Source organism: Sapajus apella, unplaced genomic scaffold (genome assembly GCF_009761245.1).
Source record: "Sapajus apella isolate SASKATOON/1434 unplaced genomic scaffold, GSC_monkey_1.0 scaffold140, whole genome shotgun sequence".
Taxonomy (NCBI): domain Eukaryota; kingdom Metazoa; phylum Chordata; class Mammalia; order Primates; family Cebidae; genus Sapajus; species Sapajus apella.
The window spans coordinates 2,423,111-2,436,788 of record NW_022437080.1 but is presented as its reverse complement, the minus strand read 5'-3'; the positions used below and the strand labels follow the sequence as shown (position 1 = coordinate 2,436,788).

Below are 13,678 nucleotides of genomic sequence, written 5' to 3'. Positions count from 1 at the left end.
AGTGGTCACTATGAGGCCTGTAGTTTTTCCATGATCTGCCTGCTGCTTCCCCGCAGGCACTGCCTTCGTGTGAAGAGCAGTGAGCTGCAGCAGTCTACCTCCCATTATTTTGGCTGTGTCCTATGTATGTGTGATTTAGATTTTGCAGTATAGTTGTCATTTCCAGAAGTTTCTTCAGTGCAGACTCTGGCTGTTACTATCTTTATACCTTTTCTTGAGGTATTAATGTAAGTGTCAAATACCACATTTCTGAAGAAAAAAATTCTAAATATTTTGTCATCTGGTTTTCCTTTTAGGTTTTGGCTCAGCTGATAAACGTGAATCTGAGAGTATTTATGAACTGCCAATCTAAGCTTTCCGACATGCCTTTAAAAAGGTAAAACATGCTATGTAAGAAAACAGTTGAAGAAAAGGTGCTAAATCCAAGTTCTGATACTGCATGTTAGAGGATCAGATGGGTTTATAGGTGGATATCATTTGAAATGGTTTCAATCGTTTGAAATGGTCATTTACTAAATGTTCATTTTTGTCAAATTTCACTCTAATCAGAAGTTCTAAAAACAGTGTGTTTAGAGCATTTAGGTAGCATTAACCCAGCCTATTTGTATTTGTGCCTTTTCTTTTTTTTTTTTCTCCCGAGATAGAGTCTCGCTCTGTTGCCCAGGCTGGAATGCAGTGGCATGATCTTGGCTCACTGCAGCCTCTGCCTCCTCAGTAGCTGGGATTACAGGCACACACTACCACGCCCAGCTAATTTTTGCATTTTTAGTAGACTCAGTGTTTTACCATATTGACCAGGATGGTCTCAAACTCTTGGCCTCAAGTGATCCACCTGCCTCACCTCCCAAAGTGCTACGTTTACAGGTGTGAGCCATCATGCCTGGCCTCATTTGTGCTTTTCATCTTAAAAGAAGAATATTCATTTCAACTTGGAATATACATGTTAGAAGAAGCTTGTTTAGCTATATATTGTCATGAGCTTTGGAATGGTCATTTATGAAAAAAGTGATAGAAAAAGCCGTTAGTGTTGTGGCTATGGGAAATTTCTAACTTGTCAATGTGCTGTGTTTTATAGGTTAGCTTCTAAGTGGATTGAAACAGCATTTACAAGTAACGAAAGGGTTCCCAGCTTCCATCACTATTCTTTTGTTTTTGTTTTTGTTTGTTTTGTTTTGTTTCATCATTATTCTTGTGTAGGAGAAATGTTTAGATTATTAGTGTTTTCGGGACTAGCCTGAGAACTCAATCAGCATTTTGGAATTGTTTTTAAAGAGAAAAATTAACCCTCCCTCAAGGGAAGAAAATGCCCAGGACCTAATTGTGACCCCGACAGCAGCCATCCGAGTGAAGTAGTGGCCTCCTCCTTAGTGCTGTCCTTGTTTGCCTTCTCTTGCATCTGCAGCAACCACAGGCATCATTAGGTCAAAAGATGATTTTGGAAACATTTTTCCCAATCTGGAAGGATACTCCTCTACATCTCATTTGTTTTAACCAGTTGTTTACCTGTGTGGGGACTTGTACACTCAAGTACTGTTGCCACATTAAAAAAAACTAACGCTTTCCTTTTCAATTTCAGCTTTTACCGTTATGTCTTAGAACCAGAGATTTCTTTTACTTCAGACAATATCTTTGCTAAGGGTCCAATAGCAAAATTTTTGGATATGCCTCAGTCTCCATTATTCACTCTGAATTTGAACACGCCTGAGAGCTGGATGGTAGAATCTGTCAGAACACCATATGATCTTGATAATATTTATTTAGAAGAGGTAAGAATATCATTGCTTCCAAATATCTAATCATATATAATACAACAGATTGAATTATAGTCTAGGTGGGCCTCTGAGACATTAGTGTACAGGTATGATATATAAATAACAGATTTATTCACATGGAATTCGTATACCATAAAATTTGCCCCTTTAAAGTGTGCAGTTCAGAGTTTTTAGTATATTCACAGAGTTTTGCAGCCATCACCACTATGTAATTTTAGAATGTTTTCATCATCCCCAGCAAAAGCCCCATACTCATTAGCTGTCATTCTCCATTCCCCCCAGCCTCTCGAAACTGCTAGTCTACTTTCTGTCTCTATGGATTTGCCTATTCATTTTTGTCTGAATAGAATCATGTAGTCTTTTGTAACTGGCTTCTTTCACATATCAAATTGTTTTTAAGATTCATCCATATTGTAGTATGTATCAGTGCTTCAGTTCTTTTTAACTTGCCAGATGATATTTCATTTATGGACATACCACATTTTATTTATCATTTCACAAATGGACATTTGGATTGTTTTTACTTTTTGGCTATTATGAATAATGCTGCTATGAACATTGTGTGCAAGTTTTTCTACTGATACATGACTACATGATGTCTTTGCATTTATTTAGGTCTTTACTTTTTTTCAACAACGTTTAGTATCTTATCCTCATTCATATTTTTTGAATAACTTCCTTATGTTTTTTTCTCCTTTCTCTTTCCAAGCCACTGTTTTTAATTGTATACAGTCATTAACCACAACCATAGCCAAGATGCAGAACATTTCTGTTACCCCAGAAGTTCTTTTGTACCCATTTGCAGACAGTACACTCCTCTTGCCCTGGTTTTAGGCAACAGCTAATCTGCTTTCTGTCATTATAGTTTTGTCTTTTCTTGAATTTCTTAATATATGATTGTATATTATGTAAATCCTTTTTGCCTGCTTCCTTTACTTTGCATAATGCATTTCATATTTATTCATGTTGTCGCTGAGTGCCTTCAAGTGATTGGATTTTTGGCATTGCAGGTGGACAGTGTAGTGGCTGCTGAATATGAGCTGGAGTACCTGTTACTAGAAGGTCATTGCTACGACATCACCACAGGCCAACCTCCACGGGGACTGCAGTTTACTTTAGGAACTTCAGCCAACCCAGTCATTGTGGACACCATTGTTATGGCCAATCTGGTAAATAATCCATTCACCAGTTAGTGATATTGTAGTTCTGTTAATTTGGGCACTATAATTTATGATGGAGCAATTAGCATTCTTAACTATAGAGTGAGATTAAAATTGATTATGGGCTGAATTTGGTCAATACAGAAATCGTTAGTTCAGCTAAATTTGTAGGTTAGAATTACATGTCAAGGAAAAATGTGCTGGTGGAATACTCAGCTATAACTGAATTGTCCCCTGAAAATAGATTGCTCATGAGCTAACAGCCTTTTGAAGTGCGATGCTTATTCACGCATCACACGTTGATTCTTTCCTGAAGCACAGCTAAAGAGCAGATGATTTATTGGCGTGACTGGCCTTTATTGGGGTAGTTTTTCTTTGTTGTTGTTTTTGAGGTGGACTCCCAGGCTGGAGTACAGTGGTGTGATATTGGCTTACTGCAACCTTTGCCTCCTGGGTTCAAGTGATTCTCCTACCTCAGCCTCCTGAGTAGCTGGGATTACAGGCGCCCACCATCATGCCAGCTAATTTTTGTTCCTTTTTAGTAGAGATGGGGTTTCACCATGTTAACCAGGCTGGTCTCCAACTCCTGACCTCAAGTGATCCACTCACCATGGCCTCCCAAAGTGCTGGGATTACAGGCGTGAGCTACTGCAAACTGGCCTGTGCTAGAGTTTTTAATGTGTAGTTTTGGTTTAAGAGTTGCATTGATATGTTTACCATCTTACAATATAGGTGATTGATATTTCAGAAATAGAAGTAACTATTCCTTAGAAATAGCATTTTGGTGTTTTGAAGAGAGCTAACATTGGACTTTTCTTCTTTTCCAAGGGCTACTTTCAGCTGAAAGCCAACCCAGGAGCTTGGATCCTCAGACTTAGGAAGGGACGCTCTGAAGATATTTATAGAATCTACAGGTAGGAGTAAGTGCTGCAGGTACATTTTCCCAGAATCTTTAGAAATGAGCATTAGCTCTAATCAAATACTACCCTGGCAGTTAACCAGGCAACATGAATTTAATTTGCAGTTGTGTGTGTGATGAGACAATGGTTTTTCCAGGAAATCGAACATGGAAGAATTGTTAGATAGAATTAGATAATAAGAGGTATAGATGTTAATGAGTATAGTGAGGCTTTATTCTTTAACTATTCCTTTGTGCTAACAATATCCCAGAATCCGATCATTCTATCACTGTGATGCAGCTCATAGATAGGCAGATGAGAAACTTGAAAGGAGAAAAGAAGGGAAGAACAGCCAAACTTTTCTGCCCAGAGAGACTATGTGTTGACCCTGAGTAATTGGCAAATGCACAGTACAAATAAGCTTTGGTCTTGAAGCCATGCTGTTAGTGCAGGTCCTCCTTGATCGCTGGTGGTATGGTAGTACTCCTAAAACATTCCCTCTATAGCCAGGTTTTGCCTTAAGGTTTACTGCACAGATTTATTAGTTTAAAAATAATTATGTTGGCCTGTCATAATGACTCACACCTGTAATCCCAGCACTTTGGGAGGCCGAGGTGGGTGAATCACAAGGTCAGGAGTTTAAGACCAGCCTAGCCAAGATTATGAAACCCCATCTCCACAAAAACTACAAAAATTAGTCAGGCACGGTGGCAGGCAACTGTAATCCCGGCTACTCAGGACACTGAGGCAGGAAAATTGCTTGAACCTGAGCGGCAGAGGTTGCAGTGAGCCAAGGTCGTGCCACTACGCTCCAGCCTGGATGACACAGTGAGACGACTCAGTCTCAAAAAAAAATAAATGTTGCCTTTAAAAAAGTTTGGTATCAGTTCTGCTTAACACAATTTAAATTAGTTTTAAGCTGTGTGAAAAGACTTCCTGCTAATTTGTTTAGGGGATGATTTCCATTAGAGTGCATTTGAAGCAACCTGTAGTATGTCCTTGCCTTAGCTCCATAGTGACACACGTGAAACAGCGGATTAGTGCCTGGTTCTTACCCAGGAAATAGAAGAATTCTTTATTATAATAACATCGTTGTAAAAAGTAGAAGATCTTCTTCCAAATAACACCTTCTTCAGGTAGGGTTTTAAAAAGTTTTGGATGCACTTCCAAATTCCTTCTCTTTTGGGTGCCCTGGCTCTTGCCAGCTTTCCCCTTCCCAGGAGCGTGGTGCCCCCTCTTCCTAGCTGTTCAGGGCTCCCCCAGCAGAATGTTACTTTGCCTGAGAACCCTACTCTCTGCTAGATGACAGCAAATGCAGTGAATTCCTATTATAATTATGACTTTCTTCACTTCGCTGGAAATTTTTGGCATTGCTGTTGATTAGTAGGGAAACATTAATTTTTCTTCCTCTGCTCCTGTCTGCCTTCAAATAGAGTTTTTTATAGTTCTTCTTGTAGTGTACAGACGCCAGGTTGAGTACAGGGCCTGTTCTTGACTTATCGTTGCCTCCAGGCAGAAAGAGATTCCTTTACAACACTATTCCAGTTAAAGACTAGTTGCTGAGCGTGATGGCTCACGCCTGTAATCCCAACACTTTGGGAGGCCAAGGTGGGTGGATCACTTGGGGTCAGGAGTTTGAGACCAGCCTAGTCAATATGGTGAAACCCTGTCTCTGCTAAAATACAAAAATTAGCCAGGCGTGGTGGTGGGCACCTGTAAACTCAGGTATTTGAAAGTTGAAGCAGGAAAATCACTTGAACCTGGGAGGCAGAGGTTGCATTGAGCCAAGATTGTACCACTTCACTTGAACCTGGGCGGACAGAGCGAGAGACTGTCTCAAAAAAAAAAAAAAAAAAAAAAAAAAAATGTGGAAGGAGTGCACTTCAAGTTGAGAGGGGCCTGTTCCCTCTGCACTCAAAGGCACTGTGCTTGGCTCAGAGCTTGTGAACACAGGTGGTTGTTTAGTACTCACCATGTGGTTGCCACACATAGATGCCTCTCACTGTGTGATGGGTAATTTGAAGGAGGACTCATGAAGGAGGTTTGGGCACGCACCCTATATAAAGAGAGAAGATTTCAACACTTTCTTCTGTGCAGCTGGAAGGAGCTTAAGGAGCAAGAAGATAGTTTGATCTGGAAAACTCCTTTATGAGAAACATGATGGACTCAGATGCTCTGAGAACATTTGCTGCCTTTTGAGAATTGTGCCTTGTAATATGTCTTTCTTTTCTTGCAAAGCCATGATGGCACCGATTCTCCCCCTGATGCTGATGAGGTGGTTATCGTCCTCAACAACTTCAAAAGCAAAATTATTAAAGTGAAGGTGAGTTTGGTAAAAGTAGTGGCATTCTGTTATTAGACAGCTGTCATGTAAAAATATGTATCTTGGAACCAGCCCAAGAGTCTCTTTGGAATTTGCTGTGGCAATTGTAGAGATACTGCTTTAAGGCAAAATGTCTTCGTAAATGTGAGTTTGTGGCTTTCCTCAACTGAAAGGTGGTACCTTTTGGGTAATCTCAGTGAGCAGAACATGTCCCATTTTATATAAAATGTTTTCATAGATGCTATCTTGTTTATATGGCCACAATTCATAGTGTTGTTGAGGATTCTCTCCTCAGGATATTGGGGGAAATGGCAATGAAAATTTTCAACAGTGATAATAAAATGATAGTCCTATTTAATTTCTGTTGACTTCTACTTTCCATTCTCAGAATTTTGAAGTTCTTAGTGCCTAAATTCAAGTAGAGTATATTCTGGAATAAATACTCATTACACACAGTGAAACCTAAAACAGACCATGCATTGTTGAGCAGAAAAATGGTCACAGTGCTGCCGAGAAGCAACCCCTGTTTGTGCTAGTGAATCCTGAAAACTGGTCATTACGTGAAATACCTCCCTCCCAACAGCTGGAGCCCCAGCAACCACACTCTTCTCTGGAACTAGCTGTTGGTCATTGAGTCGTGCTTCTGCTTTCACTCAGACTGTATTTCTTGCACAGTTGAATTTGCGGTTCTTTGCCTATGTTGCAAGCTGAAAATGGGGCTGGTCTAATTAAAAGAGGTTGCTCTCTCCTCACATAAGGTTATGATGTGAATGTCCTGATGAAGATACTTCTAATGAATCCTTCTAGACTCTGGGTGGGGTTGTGCCTGTTTGTGAGAGAATTGATTAATAATTCTCTGTTAATGGCAGGCTCACAGTATACATCCAATGAGAGGCAGTTTTATGCCTGTGAGACGTACTGGGAGTAAGGTTTATCACATTTGATTGCAGGTTCAGAAGAAGGCAGACATGGTGAACGAAGACTTGCTGAGTGATGGAACGAATGAGAATGAATCTGGATTTTGGGATTCCTTCAAATGGTAAATTGACATTATAAAGAGTTAGGTTTTTAAGAAAAACTGAGATAGAAGCACTACCCATCCCTCCTTTTTGCATCTTGTGATCCTGTCTGGGCCTTTCACATTCTACATTGTGCAGCTACATCTCGCACTTGAATTTGGCATAGATGGGTATTTTACACTTGATTAACCCAAAAGAGGTTCTCCTAATGCAGCAGTTACTTCTGCTCCATACTTTGTGACTCTCACTGCCTGTGCCGGCTCTTCGGAAATTTGACTGCTCCTTGTTCAATTTGTCTCCTGTTGTATAAGTTGCATTCTGGTTCAGTCTCTTCCTAAAGCGACACTGTTGGGGAGTGAATATTCTTTTTGTTTTCCCCATAGGTTGGTTTTGTCGGTCTTGTGCTCTCTCTAGGATGTGAGGGAAGCTTCATAACCACTCCTGCTGCAGCTTATCTGCTAGGGAAGGATGGGAAGCGCCATCTCTTTCCTCTTACTTTGAAAGACTGCGTCCGTACCAGTATTTCAGGTGGTCTTGTTTTTGCCCTTATTGTTATAGGGGCTTTACAGGAGGACAGAAGACTGAGGAAGTGAAGCAAGATAAAGATGACATAATTAATATTTTCTCCGTTGCATCTGGTCACCTCTACGAAAGATTTCTTCGGTCAGTCTTGTTGATTATTTCACTATATATATATGAATTTGTCAGTGTTCTTATTTAGAGCGAAAAGGTTTTGTGGGATTCTGCTCATTATACTTCTGTGTCTTTGAAGCACTCTGAGCTTTGTGAGTAGCTTGCCATTTATAAATGTATTTGTTTTGATCCCGTCAACTCTGTGAAGTTGAGCTATGTAGTCAGTGCCTCTGGATATCACAAGGCTGTAGCCCTTTAACATCACTGTTAAATAATACACATTCATGGACTGTGCTGTTTACTGCTTGCCAGACATTGCTTAACCCAGAGGTTAGGAGGCTGACATAGAGAATAGAATGAGAACAGAACCATGAAAAAGACTCACAGCATTTTAGAGCTGGGAGACATCTTAGTTCTTAAATATGAGCACTTCTATTTTATAAAGAAGCTGAGGCCCCAAGTGTGAAGGGACTTGTCTAAGGTCACACAGCCAGAGCCAGAAGAGGCCATGGGCTAGGGCTGGTTGATGTAGTGGTCACCAAAGGCACTTGGGAGTACCTTGTTACAGTGAGGAAAGCCCGAGAGTGACTTTTCTCATTACCAGGGTTCTGTTCACTCTTAATTTTTCACTGCAGATCTAGTATAGAAGATCAAAATGTCGTTTGTCTTATTTTTAGCCCTTTTATTTCCAAGAAATAATATCCTACCTAAAATAGTGACACTAATAACAACTGAATTTGATTACATTACTTGATTCAAAATGTGGTTTTATTTTCTGAGTAAGGAGGCCTGAGCTGGTAACCTCCCTCTCTCAAGCAGGGCCTCTGTGTAGGCTCCCGGAGGTGCTGTGATTACACATTCTTCCCTTAGTACCAGTTGCTGCTGTCGCATGACAGGGATTTTTGGAGAGTGATGTCAGTTACCCCAATGTCCAGTGTTCATCCGTACCATAATGATCAGTTCATGAAGCAGTTTATTTAGAGGTGTAACAGAATTAAAACATTTGCCTCTATCAGTTAAGTGTAGTTTTATAGGTAAGGAATGCCCCTTCTCTTCAGTGATAACTTTATAAGCTAGAATAAGTACATTTTTTCCTTTTCCATCACTGAGCATCTGCCTAATTGAGCCATTAGTTAGCTCTACCATAAAGAGCATCTAGGTGTCTTGTGATTGACTCTACATAATGTTGAGGTTAAAACACATTGGAAAGCTATTATTATAATCTACTTTTGTTTGGCAGCATAATGATGCTATCTGTGCTGAAGAATACCAAGACACCTGTGAAATTCTGGTTCTTGAAGAATTACTTGTCCCCCACATTTAAGGTTTGTTTCACAGGGAAAGGGAAAACATTCTTATTAAGGAGATATTTACTATATATTTTTGATGACTTCTGTTTTATCTGTATACTTGAACAAATTTTCCATTTACTAAGATACCCTAATTTGGTTGCATATTTCTATTTTAATTATTCTTCGAGATTGGTCTATTTGAGGGAGACAGTTAAATTGTGACCTGTTTGAAACTTGGATAATACAGTAGGAGAATCTTTTGTTGTTGCTGTTAGGAGCAGTGTCTTACTGAGATAATGTTTTCTTCCTCTGAAGCCTGCATGCCTGCTTTAATGTAGAAAGCACAACAATGGTTTACACTGAGGAGAATGATTGGTGTTAACATGAACCACTCCCAGATGATGTATGGAAGTAATGCTTCCTCTGTGCAAAGCAAAACATGTTCTTGAAATGTTTTCTGCATTATTTATGTCGGCCAGTATTTGTCATCTAAGTTGATTTATTTGCATCCTTTTTTTTTCTGTAGAATTTACTAAATGACGTTTAATATATTCAGTAACCATTCTCCTTGATAAGCACTTTACTGCTGGCCCCCTAAAGGTGCTTGTACTTAGAATCTGAAAGACTTATTCATTAAGGGCAACACATTTGTCCAGAGTTCTGGCTTTGCCATGTTATTCCCTGGGTCAGATCTGGCCTTTAGGAAGGCTTGTCGTCAAGCTCAACAAATGCTTTACTGAAATCAAGTTTAGACAAATGGACTTAAAATTCATGTGCTGTAAAAACACACACAGAGGGACATAAATCTAAAATCCTTCTCTTGAACATTCTGTCATTTCATCTGGTGACCAGAAGTCATAAAGAAATGGGGATTTGGCCGGGTGTGGTGACTCAAGCCTGTAATCCCAGCACTTTGGGAGGCCGAGGCGGATGGATCACGAGGTCAAGAGATCGAGACCATCCTGGTCAGCATGGTGAAACCCCGTCTCTATTAAAAATACAAAACATTAGCTGGGCATGGTGGCGCATGCCTGTAATCCCAGCTACTCAGGAGGCTGAGGCAGGAGAATTGCCTGAACCCAGGAGGCGGAGGTTGTGGTGAGCCGAGATCGCGCCATTGCACTCCAGCCTGGGTAACAAGAGCGAAACTCCGTCTCAAAAACAAAAAAAAAGAAATGGGGATTTGACAGAGGTTTACATCTACTCTTCTATATTGTTATGAGTGGGTTAGGGCCAGTCTTTGTAAGATCACTGTTTTGATAAATGTCTTTTATTTGTCCTGTATCATGGTGGTTGGCTTACATTATGAAAGCAGTTTTCTCAATCAGAAGAAATGATTATTTGTTGTTCCCCCTGTCTACAAATAGGAGTTTATACCTTACATGGCAAATGAATACAATTTCCAGTATGAGCTTGTTCAGTACAAGTGGCCCCGGTGGCTTCATCAACAGACTGAAAAGCAGCGCATCATCTGGGGTTACAAGATCCTCTTCCTGGATGTACTTTTCCCACTAGTTGTTGACAAGTTCCTGTTTGTGGATGCTGATCAGGTAGGCCCTTAAAGGCCAAGTTTTGACAATTTGTATTGAAAACAACAAATGACTTATTTCTTTTTAAATGCTCTCTTTTCAGTTATGAAAAAGGACATGCTTATTTTACATTTAGAAAATGTGGAAACATGTATTGCACAGATGTGATCACTTTTTAAATTTGCGTTTAGTTTATCTCCTTTGTATCTTTTTCTGTGTCTTTTTAACATCATTGTGATAACATAATGTGTGCACTTTTGTATCTGACTTAATTCATTTAACACGAAAACTGAAAATTAGAAAATTAGCATTTAGCAGTGCTTGCCATCATTTCTAATTATCTGCCCAAAATATAGAGTTATTGTCACTGATGATAAACGAAGCTCAAGTGGATGCATGGCTTTGGCAATAGGGAACCTCCAGATATTCTTCCAGCTGTCAGGATTTGACTTACTGAAAGGGAACATGTTATTTTAGAGCATACAAACTCAAAACAGCATAACTCTTCTTCTGCCCACAGCCTTCCATTTCAGCCCAAGCGGGCAGAAACCTGAGTCTGTCATCTGAATGGAAGGGTGTAATGTGTGTGAAAGTCACTGGGACAGAGGCTTCACCTCTTTGGAATTCTATTCCGCTGGCTCAGCCTGAAGCTTGCCTTCCTAACTCTAACATAGCCACATTTAATCCTTGTTGAGTACTTAAGACGGAAAAGGCATTATTCTACATCTGTCCGTCCGAATGTTAACTTACATATTACTCCTCTCAGCAACCCTGTGACATAGGTACTATCATTATCTCCATTTTACAGATGAATAAACTGAGGCACAGAAAGGCTAAGCAATTGAAATTTGTTTTATTTCTACTCCCACACACCTTGCCGAGTGTCTTACATGTTAGTGAGGTCAACCAGCTAATAAGTGGAGGAATCAAAGTGTATCCATCGGTAGTGCCTGTACCACTAACCACTGAGCAGCCCTCCATGCTGCCTTAAGTGAGCCACTCTGTATCTTAAGGAAACTGCATTAGAGCTGTCTGCATGGTTGCTTAACAGATGACTTTTGGTATTCTCCAGATTGTACGAACAGATCTGAAAGAGTTACGAGATTTCAATTTGGACGGTGCTCCTTATGGTTACACTCCTTTCTGTGACAGCCGAAGAGAAATGGATGGCTACAGGTTCTGGAAGTCGGGGTACTGGGCCAGTCATTTAGCTGGGCGAAAGTATCATATCAGGTACTGAAAAGAAGCACTCCTAACACTGTTATGGAGTTTTCCTTAAAATTGATTTTGTGTAGTTAAAATTGTGAATAGGCAATACATTAGTGTGCTTGAAAAAGAAAAATTAAAAAAAAATACACAGTGGCCAGGTGCAGTGGCTCACACCTGTAATCCCAGCACTTTGAGAGACCAAGGCAGGTGGATCACCTGAGGTCAGGAGTGCATGACCAGCCTGGCCAACATGATGAAACCTCATCTTTACTAAAAATACAAAAGTAGCCAGGCGTAATGGCAGGTGCCTGTAATCCCAGCTACTCAGGAGGCTAAGGCAGGAGAATCTCTTGAGCCCAGGAGGCAGAGGTTGCAGTGAGCTGAGATCACACCACTGCACTGCAGCCTGGGCAACAGAGTGAGACTCTATCTCAAAAAATCACACCTGAAAAATGCATGGTGTAAAAAAAACTCCTAATCCTGTCTCTCTCTTTCCTACTCAGTTCCTGCTCTCACAACAGATAACCTCCCAACTTATTTACTGCCTATCCTTCCAGATGTTCTTCTTACATAAACAACTGTGAACGTGTATTCTTGTTTTACACAAAATATGCTGCCTATTTATACATTTTGTAACTTGGCTTTTTTTTTCTTAATGTCATATACATCTTCTCAGTATATCGAGAGATACCTTATTCCTTTTCATAGCTGCATATTATTCCAGTGTGTGTGTTATTTATAGTTTTTTCCTATGACCTACAATGTTGCAATGTATAATCTGCTAAATAAATGATTTTTCATATCTCAGATATATTTGTGGGATAAATTCCTAGAAGTAGACCCTTTAGGTCTAACAGTGTGTGTGTTAGATTTCTAATGAGCACTCCATTATTTTCTCTGTGAGAAGTGTGATTTGGAGGATGTGCAGGGAAGAGGAACCTGTAGAAAGTGGCACATGCAGAGATCACTACTGGGGTGTAGTGATTGCAGTTTCCTTCTTTATGTTCCTGGTCCAAAAGAACTGTAAGGACTATAATAACACTGGGGTTTTCCCCTTATAACATTGAAGACATCATCAGGATATCATTGAATAATGCTCATTTACCAGTTACTGTGGCTTTTATTTATTACTGCTGCATTTGCTAGAAATCTTTTGTCAGAGATTCTTTTGGATGACAAATATGGAACAGTGACAAAAGCATAGCACAGTATAAATTTTACAGTGACTTTCTTAGAGATCTTTAAAGTAGCACACTTTAACTCCACTGTAGGGCCACAGCATACCTTTTCAAAGAAAAGCCAGAATATTTGGCTAGTGACCTGTTCCATTACTTAGTGGGTTTAGTTTTCCTGTCATAATCCATGGTTGATTGTAACAAGTGGGTCTTCTTTATTCAGTGCACTATATGTTGTGGATCTGAAGAAGTTTAGGAAAATAGCTGCTGGTGACAGACTCAGGGGACAGTACCAAGGTCTGAGTCAAGATCCTAACAGCCTTTCAAATCTTGATCAAGTAAGTATCCATTTTTTATGGTTAACTTTGAGTGACAGGTATACAGTGTTGCATCAGAAAATGAAGTATTATTTGTGTCTTTACTTCTCTCCTTTCTCAAGATGGTGTCTTGTTTTCTCATGGTGTGTGTGTGTGTGAGAGAGAGAGAGAGATTTTTATCTGCCTTCAAGAGTAGATATATCAGCATGAAAAATGTCATAGATCTGATGCTGGTTGGGGAGAGAGATGGAAGGAGAATGCTGCCTCTCTGAACCATTACCATGTCTTTGTATTTTGTACTCAAACTAATCTCATAGATTTGTTTCTCTACCTGCTAGAGTCAATTTGTT

At 39.9% G+C, this 13,678-nt stretch overlaps 1 protein-coding gene across 5 annotated transcripts in view; it reads left to right on the top strand.

Moving 5' to 3' along the window:
* The window catches only part of UGGT1 (UDP-glucose glycoprotein glucosyltransferase 1), a 113,849-nt gene that overhangs the window by 86,291 nt on the left and 13,880 nt on the right, over nt 1–13,678 (top strand). For all 5 annotated transcript variants that reach the window (XM_032263948.1, XM_032263946.1, XM_032263945.1 and 2 more), the window contains 11 exons: nt 297–376; nt 1,577–1,766; nt 2,783–2,941; nt 3,761–3,846; nt 6,070–6,154; nt 7,105–7,193; nt 7,732–7,836; nt 9,047–9,131; nt 10,466–10,648; nt 11,700–11,860; nt 13,235–13,349. In XM_032263948.1, coding sequence (XP_032119839.1) covers nt 297–376; nt 1,577–1,766; nt 2,783–2,941; nt 3,761–3,846; nt 6,070–6,154; nt 7,105–7,193; nt 7,732–7,836; nt 9,047–9,131; nt 10,466–10,648; nt 11,700–11,860; nt 13,235–13,349 — 1,338 coding nt within the window. The remainder of the gene's footprint in view (nt 1–296; nt 377–1,576; nt 1,767–2,782; nt 2,942–3,760; nt 3,847–6,069; nt 6,155–7,104; nt 7,194–7,731; nt 7,837–9,046; nt 9,132–10,465; nt 10,649–11,699; nt 11,861–13,234; nt 13,350–13,678) is intronic.